The sequence below is a fragment of the Corythoichthys intestinalis genome, chromosome 10, assembly GCF_030265065.1.
Source record: "Corythoichthys intestinalis isolate RoL2023-P3 chromosome 10, ASM3026506v1, whole genome shotgun sequence".
Classification (NCBI taxonomy): domain Eukaryota; kingdom Metazoa; phylum Chordata; class Actinopteri; order Syngnathiformes; family Syngnathidae; genus Corythoichthys; species Corythoichthys intestinalis.
This window is the reverse complement of record NC_080404.1, coordinates 9658641-9675207: the sequence shown is the minus strand read 5'-3', so window position 1 is coordinate 9675207 and position 16567 is coordinate 9658641. Positions and strand designations below refer to the sequence as shown.

General features: G+C 40.5%; 1 protein-coding gene across 2 annotated transcripts in view; it reads left to right on the top strand.

The window, feature by feature from the left end:
• hmgcll1 (3-hydroxymethyl-3-methylglutaryl-CoA lyase like 1) overlaps positions 1-16567 on the top strand; it is a 56993-nt gene that overhangs the window by 11035 nt on the left and 29391 nt on the right. For both annotated transcript variants that reach the window (XM_057849196.1, XM_057849195.1), the window contains 2 exons: positions 3653-3716; positions 3787-3975. In XM_057849196.1, coding sequence (XP_057705179.1) covers positions 3653-3716; positions 3787-3975 — 253 coding nt within the window. The remainder of the gene's footprint in view (positions 1-3652; positions 3717-3786; positions 3976-16567) is intronic.

Genomic DNA, 16567 nt, shown 5'->3' with positions numbered 1-16567 from the left:
TGTGAGTTAAAAACAGGTGCGAATAGAGCGGTTACAAAGTAAACACAACATACTTTCTTTAAATAAAGGAATATTTACTTAGGTTTCATCATGGACGGATGTGTACAAAAGTTCTCCTCAGACACATCCTACCATGGTAGTGCACACAACAACTGCACACTACTCTCTCAATGTTTACGTCTTCGCTGTGTCGTTAAGCATTACTTTGCACCATATTCATGTTGAACATGTATTTGTTTACGATGTTACTTGTTTATTTAGCACCTGTGGATAATATTGAGAGTCCAACTGAATGTAAAAGAGGGCCCATTCACCACCACAACAGCTTTGGGAGCAAAATATTATAAGGGTGAAAAATCTGGCAGAACACCGGTGGTGGCTCTGTTGTAAAATTAGCATCTTTAGTGGGGCAAATTGAAACTCACCATTTTGGTGGTGCGTTTTATGATCCACATTTTCAATTCTTGGTTCTTGCTCAAGTAGTTGTTGTCGCTTGCAAAAAAAAAAAAAAAAAAAAAATTCGTATATCCATCTTGCCTCTTTGGTCCTCAGGTGGTTTTGGCTAGGCAAATCAAATGACCGTCTAAGGTGCTAGTCACATGATCTGTTCGAAAAATAATTCTGACCCATTATAAAAAATACTTTTTTTTGTTATATTGATTTAATTAATTTTTGTCATTTGTTTTATTGCTTTTATAGACATATTTTACCGGAAAACTCGTAATTTTAAAATCAAATATAGGAAAGTAAATTACATGCAATGACACTTTTCAGCCTAAGAGGGTCCAAGCCCCCACGGCCCGCCCTGAAACTCCACCTATGGCTGCGGCTTTCCTGTGTGGAGTTTGCATGTTCTCCCCGTGCCTGCGTAGGTTTTCTCTGGGTACTCCAGTTTCCCCCCACATCCCACACCATATGCATGGTAGGGTATTCAAACACTCTAAATTGTCTCTAGGTATGAGTGTGCACGTGAATGGTTGTTCGTCTTCTTTTGTCCTGCGATTGGCTTGCAAACGTTGCAGGGTGTACCCCGCATACTGCCCATAGTTAGCTGGGATTGGCTCCAGCGCCCCCATGACCCACGTGTGGAAAAGCGGCTCGGAAAATGAATGAATGAATGAAAGAAAGATTTCACACAAGGCCGTAGGTTTGTTCTCAATATTCGTAGGCAATACAGAAATAAATAAAAATGGAGCCTTCCTTCAGGTAAAACACTACTGCTTTCGTCCACAAACACAAAACTCAACAAAAAAAAAAGAAAACATTTCACAGCGCATTATTAAAAACAAGAATGGAAATTGGGGAGAAGGGGGTAAACCTCGGTTCACTACATTTGTCACAGTTAAAATAACGTTAACGGTAGAAATCACATACAGGAGGACACTTCTCTCTAAGCAGTTACCTACTCATGTTTTGCAGGTTAGCAAATTCACACAGTTTAAGGTTATGCTAACTCTGATGCAAGTTGGACTTTCAGTAGTAGTAGTTAGTGGTCTTACCTGGAAGTCATGAACTGTATGTAAAAAAAAAAAAAAAAAGTTACGTCACATGAGTGACGTACTCCACGTATAGTATGAAAATGTCATGCATTGTGAACGTACAGAAACGATGTCGCATTTTTGTCTCGTAGTCGTTTCGTCACACAAAAACTGGCATCTGTCTCATTATTTTCTAGTGTCCTGAGCCATGTTTTTAGCTCGTCACGTCATTGTCATGAATATTTTGCTCATCAACGAAATATACATACAAAATACAGCACTGTGGTTTTTCAAGCATGTTAAGCAAAGCCCTTTACATTAAAAGTGACGTCATTACTTTGTCAAACTATCTTTTGAGTATACATGTCTAAAAATTCCAAACATACACACATATTCTAACTTTAATTTTGGAATCTTTAGGTATAAATGAAATACTGCAATACTGCTTTAGGTTAGGAAACCTTAGATGACAACCCCGCCAAAAAAAAGTGTTTCATTTTGCCGAGCCTGATGGTAGTTTCACAGTTCATAGATGATTTTGAATAATATAATTAGAACACTAAGACTGCAAATAAAAACAATACTGCAACGGACTGGGCTAGAGTTGGTGGTAGCATTGACTATTTACTGTTCACACAAGCAAAGGCCAGTGTCTGCTTCCTCATAATGCATACAGACTTATATGTAAGTATGTTTATCTTATTTTTATAGATTGTTTTATTCCATATGAATCATGGGTAACCACAGGGTAAATTCAAAGAATAATAGTTTGTGTTACAGTGTATAAGTTAGACATAAACTTATTATTGCATAGCTTTATTCCGACGAGTGTTTGCAGTTTGTAAAATGTAAAATATACTGTTACAAACCAAGGCGACTCGTTTGAGCAGAGCTTTAGCTATGCGATGGGTATGAGGCGAAGTTGGTAGGTACCAGAAGCTATCAATTTTTTCACCGGAAAAGTAAAAAATGAATTTGTTTGTCTTTGACCAACAAATGTATTCCATTTGGCAAATCAAACAAAAACACATTTATCGAACCTTTTAAGAGTTCCCTTATTGCAGTGCTTCTCAATTATTTTCTGTTACGTCACCCCAGCAAGGTGTAAACGTTTCGCCCTCCCTCCCACCCCCAACTCTGTACTGCCACTGTAAATAGTATCATTTGTTTATAAGATTATTCTTATTATAAGTACACCTTTGCATTACATTGTGTCATTTTTACTTATTTAACTTCATTAACATTCTTTTGTTTGTAACAGAAAAGATTCATTGATTTGCCTGAAAAAAAAAAAAAAAGTCACATGCAAACTGTAAAAATACACTAAAGGTAAGAAATTCTTGACCATTGTTACTGAAAAATAAAATTTAATATGATCAATAAATAATAATAAATTCAAATTTATAAGCAACATTAACTCATGAGGACAATATTTCAAACAATTTGACCGAAAAAACAAAATCAATAGAACAAAAACGACAGTGTCATTGGGCAGAGGGACAGTTTTTATTTCTGCTGCTAGCAGTATCAGCTCCTTTGCGATGGTGTGGGGTTATTTTGCACTGAACAACTTGGTATGCAACCTTATATGATGCTAAAAGTGCTCGCTGGTTTACTGATGTAACACTGACGAAGCAGGACGATTGTTGGCAATATTTTGCATGTTTTAACTGAAAACAAATCAAGCAGATTATCAGTGTGATTGTGGTCTAAGTGAACTTAAGTGAAGTAAACTTAATTGATTTGGCTTCCTGTTGTCCGCTGCAAACATTTTTGGACACAGTGAACAAAATGGTCTTTCCTTGTCTCCCACTGTATTGAAAGTCAAAGCCAAAAGCCAAACAATACATACGCTTCATCATATTTCCTCGTCTTAGCTCTTCATATCTTCAGTGCTCTTCTTTGGTTAAAAAATAGTGTGTACTCTCTGAAAACGAAAGCGCCACTGCCACCTACTGAGTGGATCTACAGTTACATTTAATTTTAGTATGGCAAAAAAGTATGTTTCCCAAGGTCACATGTGCAACTCACGGCATTGTTCTACATTGTGTTTTTTCATATTAAATCTGCATTATTTTATAAAACAGTTACACGATCTGAACAGCACTACTTTAGCTATCACCGAATAAACTGTAAAAAATGTCTTGGATTTAATTGAAATGTTCTTTTTAAAGGTATGTTTCCTGTGCCCTTGGATGCCCCTATGAAGGTCACGTTGATCCTTGTAAAGTTGCCAAAGTTAGTATGGTTGATTTTACAATAGAGATTTCATGGTTTAGTCTTCTCCAGTATTTTATTCTCTCCTTAGGTGGCCAAGAAATTATATGAGATGGGATGCTATGAGGTCTCCCTGGGGGACACCATAGGTGTGGGAACTCCAGGTTCCATGTGCAAGATGCTGCAGAGTGTGATGAAGGAGGTTCCAGCCAGCGCTCTAGCAGTTCACTGTCATGACACGTACGGCCAAGCATTGCCAAACATCCTCACTGCACTTCAGGTGAGAAGTCAAAAGTTAGATTCCATGATTCCAAAGTACTGAACATAGGCGGAGTTTGACTTTTGTGGGAGGGGGGGCAAAACATGATGATGACACCAAAACGCGGTGTCAGTCATAAAATTTACTTACAATATATATATGACAGTGGTATGAAAAGTATCTGAACCTTTTGGAATTGCTGAACCTTTTGGAATTGCTCACATTTCTGCATAAAATACCCATCAAATGTCAATCAAATGTGATCACCGGCGGGAGGCCCCAGGGTCGACCCAGGACATGCTGGAGAGACTATGTCGCTCGGCTGGCCTGGGAACGCCTTGGAATCCCGCCGGAGGAGCTGGGTGAAGTGGCTGGGCAGAGGGAAGTCTGGGCTTCCCTGCTAAAGCTGCTGCCCCCGCGACCCGACCCCGGATTAAGCGGAAGATAATGGATGGATGGATGGATGGATGGATGGATGGATGGATGGATGGATGGATGGATGGACGAATGTGATCTGATCTTTGTCAAAATCACACGGATGAAAAAAAACAGTGTCTGCTTTAACTAAAACAACCCAAACATTTATAGGTTTTCATATTTTAATGAGGAGAGTATGCAAAGAATGACAGAAGGGGGGAAATAAGTAACATAATAATATATATATAGTTATAGTTGTGGTCAAAAGTTTACATACACTTGTGAAGAACATAATGTCATGGCTCTCTTGTGTTTCCAGTTATTTCTACAACTCAGATTTTTCTCCGATAGAGTAATTGGAACAGATACTTCTTTGTCACAAAAAACATTCATGAAGTTTGGTTCTTTTATGACTTTATTATGGGTTGACAGAAAAAGTGATTCAAATCTGCTGGGTCAAAAATATACATACATGGATCTGAAAAAGCGAATCATTGACTTGAACAAGTCAGGAAAGTCACTTGGAGCCATTTCAAAGCAGCTGCAGGTCCCAAGAGCAACAGTGCAAACAATTGTTTGTAAGTATAAAGTGCATGGCACTGTTTTGTCACTGCCACGATCAGGAAGAAAACGCAAGTTATCACCTGCTGCTGAGAGAAAATTGGTCAGGAGGGTGAAGATTCAACCGAGAATCACCAAAAAGCAGATCTGCCAAGAATTAGAAGCTGCTGGAACACAGGTGTCAGTGTCCACAGTCAAGCGTGTTTTGCATCTCCATGGACTGAGAGGCTGCCGTGCAAGAAGGAAGCCCTTGCTCCAAAAGCGGCACCTTAAGGCTCGACTGTTCGAAGTTTGCTGCTGATCACATGGACAAAGATAAGACCTTCTGGAGGAAAGTTCTGTGGTCAGACGAAACAAAAATCGAGCTGTTTGGCCACAATGCCCAGCAATATGTTTGGAGGAGAAAAGGTGAGGCCTTTAACCCCAAGTACACCATGCCTACCGTCAAGCACGGTGGTGGTAGTATTATGCTATGGGGCTGTTTTGCTGCCAATGGAACTGGTGCTTTACAGAGAGTAAATGGGATAATGAAGAAGGACGATTACCTTCAAATTCTTCAAGATAACCTAACGTCATCAGCCCGAAGATTGGGTCTTGGGCGCAGTTGGGTGTTCCAACAGGACAATGACCCCAAACACACATCAAAAGTGGTAATGGAATGGCTAAATCAGGCTAGAATTAAGGTTTCCGAATGGCCTTCCCAAAGTCCTGACTTAAACCCCATTGAGAACTTGTGGACAATGCTGAAGAAACAAGTCCATGTCAGAAAGCCATCAAATTTAACTGAACTGCACCAATTCTGTCAAGAGGAGTGGTCAAAGATTCAACCAGAAGTTTGCCAGAAGCTTGTGGATGGCTACCAAAAGCGCCTAATTGAAGTGAAAATGGCCAAGGGACATGTTACCAAATATTAGCGCTGCTGTATGTATATTTTTGAACCAGTAAATACTTACGGTTGTGGCAGACCTCCTAGTTGCTTCCTCATGGTTCCCATTTGCCTGTGGGATCCCCAGGTATTTGTAGCTGTCCTGCACATCAGTTAAGTTGCCTTCAGGTAGTTTAGCCCCTTCAGTTGAGATCACCTTCCCTCTTCTGGATACCATTCGCCCACACTTATCTAGTCCGAATGACATCCCGATGTCATTGCTATATATTCTCGTGAGGTGAATCAGGGAGTCGATGTCACGCTCGTTCTTGGCATACAGCTTAATATCATCCATGTAGAGGAGGTGACTGATGGTTGTTCCACTTCGGAACCGGTACCCAAAACCACTCTTGGTGATGATCTGGCTGAGGGGGTTTAGCTTATGCAGAACAGCAGGGGTGACAGAGCATCTCCTTGGTAGATACCGCATTTGATGCTCACATGTGCAACTGGCTTTGAGTTGGCTTCTAGAGTTGTCTTCCAAAGCCCCATTGAGTTCTGGAGGAAGGTCCTTAGTGTCCTGTTGATGTTATACAGCTTCAAGCATTCCAGTATCCATGTGTGTGGCATTAAGTCATAGGCTTTCTTGTAGTCGATCCAGGCAGTGCACAGGTTGGTGCTCCTGGCCTTGCAGTCTCCAGCGACTGCCCTGTCCACCAGTAGCTAGTGCTTGGCTCCCCTGGTGATATTGCCAATCCCTTTCTGTGCCCTGTGCATGTATTGCTCCATGTGCCTGCTCATTTTAGCTGCGATGATGCCTGATAGGAGCTTCCATGTGGTGCTGAGGCAGGTGATAGGCCGGTAGTTGGATGGTACTGTTCCCTTCTGGGGGTCCTTCATGATGAGGACTGTCTGACCTTGGGTTAGCCACTCTGGGTGGGTTTTGGCTAAGTAAAGCTAAGGAACATCTCTAAGGTGCTAGTCACATGATCTGTTCGATAAATAATTTTGACCCATTATGAAATACTTTGTAGGATTTTTGTTTCATTTCATTCATTTTTGTTGTTTGTTATATTGTTTTACAACTTTTTTAGACAACATTTGAACGGCTAGGTCTGTTTTTTAAAGAGAAAGTTCTAAATTTTTGCCATTAGGCTTAATCATCAAGTTAACTGGGTTTGAATTAGTTGGCGGAGTTGATTTTAAAAAATTCCCTGCAGTTTGTCAATTCCTTGATAGTTTCAGCGCTCTGGAGTGACTAAGCTAGCGCTAGTCAATGGTGCTTGCTTAGCATACCAATAAAGAAAAATGTTATTAACAGACCTAACATGTCAAATAAATTCAAAATGCAGATCATTGTTTAAAATAGCCCTGTGGCCAAAACAATGTCACAGCAAACAACTGTAATTAATTTCATTCTGGAGGATTTTTTTTTTTTTTTTTTTTTTAGATGTGCAATGCGACCACAATAGATAGGAGTGCTACGGCCACTCAATCCATCAACTCCACCGACCAATTAAACCCCTGCTAACTCAAAGATTAAGTCTTATGTCAAAAATTCTGAACTGTCCCTTTAAATTCAATCAAAGAAATGTCAATTACATGGAATGACATTTTTGGCCACCTGGGGGGTGACTGGCCCCCTTGTTCCCCTCAATCTCTGCCTATGCCTCTGAATGGGCCTAGTTCAGCTATAACATAAAAGAGGAGGGGAACAGAAATTTTCTGGCTCCTCGTGCTACTTTGTACTCTTTTGAATGGGGGAGGAGGTGCAATTGGTAAAAATGCCATGAAGACAGTGCTTCTACCCCCACACACAATTTTCACATAGCTTATGTTTCTATCTGCGATGTTAACCAAATCAGGGTGTAACATATCAAACCCAACTCAACCGCATGTGGAAACTGTGCTCTTTGAATTGTAATTAAAAACTACCTACTAGCACCACCTGTAATTTTTTTTCTTTAAGAGCATAAAAGGAGGCGTCTATTTGAGGTGAGGCATGTGTTTGTTCAAGTGCACAGCGCACACAGCTACTAATTTAGCCTCTGTGTCAATTGGCGTGGAGACCCCCATTTGAAGCAGTATGGCAGGTATAACAATACATTCCAGACTCCCTGTAGATCTATGACATTACGGCTGTTTATGAAATGAATGCAACCTCTGTTTAGGCAAGTAGGCAGGAGACGGATCAATGTGTGGGTCACAATGGCACATGGAAAACCAGGAACCATCAGTCAACAGCCAACAGGGGAATTAAGAAATCTGATCCAAATGTCCCCACTGAGCATTGCTTGAAGGGAAAGACAACACTTAGTACGCCTATAAATGGTATTTAATTGAAAGATGGTTACTCAAAGAATCAAATTATGCAAATCACAAAAAAAAAAAAAATTATCAGATTTGTTTTGTTTTTTTATGGACGCAGTTGACGATGACTGTTATGTCAGTTATACCTGTACTTCTCTCCTATTCATAGATGATACAGTGAGGAAAATAAGTATTTGAACACCTTGCGATTTTGCAAGTAATCCCACTTAGAAATTATGGGCAGGTTCGAAATTCTCATGGTAGGTGCTTGTCCACTGTGAGAGACATTTAAAAAAATCCAGAATACACAGAGTATGACTTTTTAACAATTTATTTGTATTATACTTCTGCAAATAAGTATTTGAACACCTGAAAAAAATCAATATTTGGTACAGTCACCTTTAATTACGATTTCAGAGGTTTTCCTGTAACTTTTTACCAGGTTTGCACAGACTGTTGCAGGGATTTTGCACCCCTGCTCCATATAGATCTTCTCTAGATTAATCAGGTTTCTGGGCTGTCACTGAGAAACACAGAATTTGAGCTTCCTCCAAAGATTTTCAATTGGGTTTAAGTCTTGATATGCCTTTTACGAAGCCACTCCTTGGTTATTCTGGCTGTCTGTCTCAGGCCATTGTTATGTTGGAAGACCCATTTTCAATGATCTGAGGAAAGGAGGTTATTCCCCAAAATCTCAAAATAAATGGCTCTGGGCATCCTCTCCTTAATACAGTGCAGTTGTCCAGTCCCATATGGAGAAAAAAACGTGTTCCTGGGATGCAATTTATCATTATTCTTGCTCCAAGCACTAATAGTGGAATTAAGACCAAAAAGTTCCATTTTGATCTAATATGACTACATTACTTTCTCCCATGACTCTTCTGGATCATCCAAATGATCACTGGCAAACTTAAAACAGGCCTGGGCATGTGCTGGTTTAGGCAGGGGGAACCTTTCATGCCATACATGATTTTAAACCATGATGTCTTAGTGTATTACCAACAGTAACATTGGAAATAGTGGTCCCAGCTTATTGACCAGGTCATTGACCAGCTCCTCCTGTGTAGTTCTTGGCTGATTTCCTCACCATTCTTAGGATCATTGAGATCCTTCGAGGTAGATCTTGCATGGAGCCCCAGTCCGAGGGAGAATGACAGTCATGTTTAGCTTCTTCCATTTTCTAATAATTGATCCAAAGGTGGCTCTTATATCAACAAGCTGCTTGGCAATTGCCCTGTAACCGTGTCCAGCCTTGTAGAGGTCTACAATTCTGTCTCTGGTGTCCTTGGACAGCTCTTTGGTTTTCACAATGTTAGGAATTGGAGTCTTCCTGATTGTATGGGGTGGACAGGTGTTTATATGCAGCTAACCGCCTCAAACAGGTTAAAAAGTCAGACTTAAAAGTTTACTTCCACTCCACCTATTCGTTGGACTTTTTGAAGGCGACTAACAGGTCTTTGAGGCTCACAATTCTACCTAATACACAGGTGTTCAAATACTTATTTGCAGAAGTATAATACAAATACATTGTTGAAAAAAATCATACACTGTGTTTCTGGATTTTTTTTTTTTTTTAGATTGTCTCTCACAGTGGACAAGCACCTACCATGAACATTTCAAACCCACCAATCATTTCAAAGTCGCATGGTGTTCAAATACTTATTTTCTTCACTGTCGGCCTGAATGCAAGCAGTTTGTAACCATTCCGAAGTAATATTAAAATCTTTTCTTTGGGGGGCCGTTTACATGGTGACACTGAGACACCAAGACGCAACGATTGTGTTGCAGAATAGTGATGGCAAAAACGAAAGGCGAAGATGCAAACATTTGATTCCGGCTTCCAAACCGGAACGATTCAATGGCGTACCTCACGCAGGCTATTTTTAGACCGTGACGTCGCATCGTAAAGCGGAAGTAAAGCCGAAGTGGGACATTATAGACCCGCCCTCGCATAGACCCAACGTAAAAAGTGCTACTTTTCTCCGGTAATCATTCAAAAACGAATATGCCGATCACGCATTGCTTTTTTGGAACTTGTAGAAACGACTCTAGACATTACGACACATGAAAGATGTTTTCTTCATACGTTTCTGGAAACCAAAAACTCGAAAGGGAAAAATGTGAAGACCGAATCAACTTGCGTGGATTTTAACACCAGCTCGGCGAATCCATTCACGTTTCATATGCAGTAAACATTATGTTGGGTTGGCATGGTCTTTCAGAGGACAAAGAGGTAAGCCATTTTTATATTTTTAACTTATTTTTTTAGCATAACGTTGTGCCGTACTGCTTCTGTCTGACAATGAATGACCTGAAAAGAATTACAATGGTATCTGACTGCCACTGTTACCGTTTCTGTTATATATATATAAAACCAACATTAGTAAGGGGGAAGTGTAAATACATTATAGGATTAAGATGTGTTATCAACGAAAAAATTAAAAGTGTTTGTTGGCTGCCACTGAGTAGCATTTGCGATCGCTACACAAAGCTAACTAAATCACCCCCAAGAACGATAAGAGACGTAGGACAACCAGAGGATATATAAGAAAGACAGGGCTGATGGTAAAGGCTAGCTTGTTGAAACAGGAGAATGTCATTGTCAGTCGCGTCGATAAAAAAGCTAAAGCTATGCTTAGGGCGGCTCGTTTTTTTCGTCTTTTTCAGCCTTCGACACTAAAGCCATCTCTTTAACTGAACATTTTTATATTCTTCCACATCTTTGCCAGTCAGTTTGGCACCAGGCACATCATTTTCGGAGAGAATTGGTAGGTTTAACTCTGTAAACATCTCCTTCGTACACGATTTCCATTCATTTCCTATTAGGGACAAACGGTGGCTTGTCCTTACTTAGCAACAGTAGCTAATGTCATGAATATTAATGAGCGGAAGTGACGTGTTGCTTGCGGTACGCCATTCCAGGGATTGCAGCGTAACAATATGAATAGAACGCTCTCGCTCCGATGACGTCAGCAATCACACCCGTCACTTTGGACATGCGTAGTCGCTGCTTCTAAACATTCAAAACAGAAAAAATGGCAGAATGTCGGCTTTAATTGACTGTTTTTATAATGTTTTTAATTTAAATATTTTTTATGTTCGCGTTTTTGTGTCTTTTAAAGCAAAAGAAAAAAACGCGTGGACGCTATTGCTTCGAGCGGGCGAGTATATTGTCTCCTGCGCTCAGTAGGTTTTTGTCAAGAAAATCATTGGCTGTCCCCTTGTAAAACTGCACTGCCTCCTAGGCCCTGTCATGAATACTTGGGGGCTCTGGAAGTCACTCACAGCAGGGAGTGCTTAGGATTTTTTAGTTTTTCCCATCCAAAACAGCCGTTTCGGTCCAAATTTGTCATGCTTGCACGTTTTCTCCATACAAGGCGTGCACAATGGCAGTACACACGCATTCTGAATAGTTTACATACTACTACTAGGCTACTAAAAAGTATAGTTTGTGTTGGAGTTTTTGTATTGGAAATAAAAGCGCCCGTGTATTATAATGCAAATCCCCTCTTTGGGGAATTGTCTCAGTATTTTATTAATTAATTAATTTAAAGGGAAAAAAAGGAAAAAAAGAATATACCGAAACACTTTTTTTCCCCCCAACACCAGGGGGTGCAGCAGCACCTTCACCACCCCACTTCCCGCGGCATCGTCAATACTACATCGTTTTCATGCGGTATTGCGACATCATTTGAATGCAGACGGAACCAAGACAGAGACATGTAAATGCAATCATGAAATGTGTCAGAGAGTTACGCTGCCGCGTCTCGTCCGCCGTTTTGTCTCCAGTCATTTTTTTTTTTCCCGCTTTCCTTTTTCCAGAGTTGTTTGACGTCACGCAAGCGCTATTTTCTGTTAGTTTTGAGCATTGCTTTCATGTTAAGAAGTGGAGGTGAACGTCAGTTAACATTTCAAGAAGGCAGAGAAATGGTAAACGGCGCAAGCTCGGCGATGCCCCCCCCCCGTTAGCTCGCTATTAGCTTATTGAGCAGTATTCGTTTTCACTGCTAGACCAGTGCCACTATTAGTTGCCAGTTCCCTCGGTATTATTGTGCAGCCATTGAGGTAAGTTTTTTAAGCAAATATGTCTTCATTGATTTACCTTATAGCATTATTGTACACTATGTAATTACTGTATTTTATTTTCTAATAGGGAATGGGACACATTGAGGTTCTCATTAGTCATTCCCATTCACACTCGCAAGACCACAGGGTTAAATTGCTCCAATTAGCAACTTTAATAAAAAAAAAAAAAAAAAAAAAAACATATTTCTGTGGTGACATATGAGTATGACACTTCGTCCTTTTCCCGGGCTAGGTGTTGGAAGTTGTTGCTGAAGCATTTTTTCCTTTGAGCCTTATTTGCGCCCACATGAGAGTAAGCCAAATTCTTTGCAAGACCCACCAAGAAGTCCACCAACCTCTCTTGACTTCCTGTGCATGCCTGATACAACACATATGCATTCAGTGCGGCCATGTCAATCATATTGTAGAACACGGCGATTGGCCATCTACGTGTTCCTCCGTGTTTGATAAAGCCAAGGGAGCCCTGGATTTGCAAATATTCAAGATGCTAATTGCAGCTATCCAGAGTTAAACCCCCCACTTTACACCTAGGCAGCGACTCCACAGGAGTATATAGAGGGGTTGTCTACTTGATTGCTTGTTTGAGTGGTCTTTTTTTTGACAAAGCCAAGTTGTCAGTTTGGTATCGGGGTCATTTGACGCCTTTCTGGTCTTTCTTTAGAGGCAAAAAACCCAAGGACTTCCAGTGTTCAAGATTCTTTCCACTGGTATACACATTCTGAAGATGTATAACCCTTTGAAGAGAATCGCAAAATTATGACGAACATTGAAAGACGTAAATGGATGACTAAAAATATTATGCACTGTTCAAGTCGTATACCACATTTACTGTAATAGAGTTAACAGGAGACACATTCTGTGTGTAGCAGTATTTTCAACAACCTTCAAAATTACGTAAATCTGTTCATAGGTAATGTGCATATAGCTGTATAAATTTTCTGGGCCACATTGTCTTCACACAAGTTGTCACTCAGTGAAGGGGTGGGAGGTCTGAGGGGCCAGTGGATCAGTAGATGTAAGGTGAGTCAGCACAAAGGCTCACCTATTCGCTGTCTTTTGTACAAAGCTACTGAGAGTTAGGTTGATAGAGGAGCCCTGAGGGAGGTAGGGGGGTTCCTAACTCATCTATCGCTCTTCTGACAATGCTGTGTTTAAAGGCAGCTGGAAAATGATCCCTTTATCGTTCTCTGCTGCGCATGTGATGAACGGCCATGCAGCTGCAGGAACAAGCTTTGTTGTCAACTCATTTCACAAGGCAGTAAACCATTCATTTTAAGTAAAACAGAGCAAGTTGTGATTTATTTTCCCTTCCAACAAATACACACACATTCCCAAACCGTTTCCTCATCATCGTACCTCTTAATGTAGCTTTAAAATAACCTTGCTACTAATTACATATGATTGGCTCTTTTAGACGTTCATCAAAGCAGCCACGCTTAAATGTGCACTTTTGAACTCAGTGTGGTTGGTGAGAAAAAACACAGAGGTTAGTAACCTTCATGGATCATATTTAAAACGATTCATCTCCGCATCCCTGTGCTCTCTGAAAATAATAGTATCCAGGGCTGTTTAGTCATCCATTTACTCACCTATAAACAAGGTGGAAATGAAAGATTTTGATCATATACCTTTTCATTAGTGTGTGCCAGAAGTCCACACCACCAACTGGGCCAGAAATGAATTCTCCCAGTGCTGTCAGCCCTGAGTCACCTCTTTTGTTCATGATAAAGACATTCCTTAGTCTTTGTACTTTTTTCTTTTTCTCCAAAGTACTAGGGGGTGGCTTTATTCCCGTCGCACTCCTGGCAGTTCACACAATGACAACTTATATACTTAGATTTCATAGCCTTGGCACGCAAAATGAGTACCGTATTTTCGCGAACATAGGACACAACGTATTAAAAGGTGCAGGTTCATTTTCCGTTGATATTTTTGTATTTAACACACAAGCGGGTTTGACATTTTCAGACTCGTCCCATGTTCGTGACTCGGCGCTCTCTGTGCGAGGAGGCCGGGGATGGGATTTTATAACCCGGATATTATGTTATTTTTGAAAATAAACCACACATTTCCAAAGATGGACGATGGCATCTCCACTCGTCTGCAGGACTATCACATGTTAGATAGGACTCATGAATGACTAGATGAAATTAAACTCACTCAAGTAGAAAACCTCGTTGTCAGGATTAGCAATGAGACAGCATAGAAGAGGGATGCCAACATACTCACAATGGATTCACACAAATACCAAATACTGGGTTCGAGACCACATGGCTGTTTAATGTACACTTCACCCCTCCCAATCACTTATCTCTCAGGACCCCCACCCCTTTCCTTGGTTATCAGGCAATGTTCCATCTAGTTTTTCATGTGTCTGAGCAGACACACAAGCTCCCTGAGCACACTGCGGACCACAATGAGTGTCAAGTTCAAATACGAATCCTTAGGTAGACATTTATATATATATATATATATGTATATATATATATATTAGGCAAGGCAAGGCAAATTTATTTATATAGCACAATTCAACAAAAGGCAATTCAAAGTACTTTACATCACATGAAGATCATAACAATCACATTAAAATCAATAGAACGTAAAAAAAAAGACAATCGAAATAGGAAATAAAATTATACATAAAAATCGCAATTAATCACGAATATAATAAAAATAAATAAATAAATAAATAAATAAATAAAAATAAAGCAAATACTACTACTACTGCTAATAATTGAAATCAGCAATGGAGATAAGAAGAGAAAGCAAATAGAATGAAATATATAGACGGTTATGGATATGCAGTGCTAAACAATAGCTTTTTTAGCCCTGATTTGAAGGAGCTAACAGTTTGAGCATACTTCAGACCTTCAGGTAACTTGTTCCAGAGGTGAGGAGCATAATAACTAAATGCTGCCTCACCCTGCTTGGTTCTTTTTCTTGGAACATACAGGAGACCGGTTCCAAACAACCTTAGGGGTCTAGATGTTTCATAGGAATCTAACAAATCAAGCATGTATTTTGGTACAAGGCCATTAAGTGTTTTGTAGACGAGCAGTAGTATTTTATAGTCTATCCTTTGACTCAATGGAATCCAATGTAACGATTTCAAAACCGGTGTAATGTGGTCCAGTTTCCTTCTATTTTTGAGGACAGTCAGACATCTTTTTCCATTCTTTAGAAACCAGCATTAGAAAATAGCTTAGTTTGAGCAATTTTCCAATTTCTGATGAAAAAAAGAGAAATTGAGCTTTTTGAAAAAGCATACATTTCAAACATAACTTTGACTTTAACACAGCTATTTCTTGCTTTTGTGACATCCCAAACATCTGAATAATGTTTTCCTTCTACAAAATAACATAAACAACAAGACAAATAGAGCTTTTGATAGCAAAGTAACAATTTATTTGCACATGGCTGGACTGTTGGGTTGGAAGATGGCGCTGTTGTGGCCGCGGCTGTCTCGGCTGACGGGGTGGGCTTTTTCCTCGTCACCGCCTGTCTCATCAAGATGAATTTTTTTTAGTATTTCTTTTGTGGTGACCACTGCCTCGTGGCGGAGTTCGCCTGGGGAACATGTGTGGGGTATGTTGTGTTTCTGGGGGGAACTGGTTTGGCCATGCGTGTTTCTGGCTGAGTTGCGGGACACTGGAGGGTCGCGGGGGACGTGAGCGGCCGAGCATGGCGGCGCGGGCTCTGCTCGGCAAGCAGCACGGACTCAACTGCATCGTCCGCTGCACTGTTGGTCCCAGTCATTCTGCTCGGTCGTCCAGCGCCTGGCATCCCGGGCGTCCTCCCAGTTGTTCTGCTCGGTTGTCCACCGCCTGGCATCCTGGACGTCCTTCTGGTCGTCGCACTTGGTTGTTCGTCGCCTGGCGTCCTGGACGTCCTCCTGGTCGTCCATTCGGTCGTCTTCCGCTGGTGCCCCGGCTGTGCAGCCCGGCCATTCGTTCCGTTGTATCGGTTTGCGGGTCTTACCAAATGCGCTACTGCCCTCCAGTGGCCAGTTTTATTGCTTTAAGATGGATTTTGAGCATTGTGCTTTGGAGCTATATTACATCAGAACCTAGAGATGTCTCTTGTGAAAAAAAAAACGTAAAAGACTTAGATATGTTTTTGGGACACTGAAACAATTAAAAATAGAACATATTTATACGTTTATGGGAGCAAATGAGTTAATAAGACCAAACAGATTAGGTGAACGGGGGTCGGGGTACATTTCTCAAGAATATCTACCTAACTGATTGATAGGCTAAATGATCAATGAAAAATATATCTGTATTGACTTATACTAACTTTCATGTGTTTTGGTTCAGGTGATACATCGTTCGGTTCAAACCTTTGCTTTCAAAAATTACTAAAGAAAACTTTATG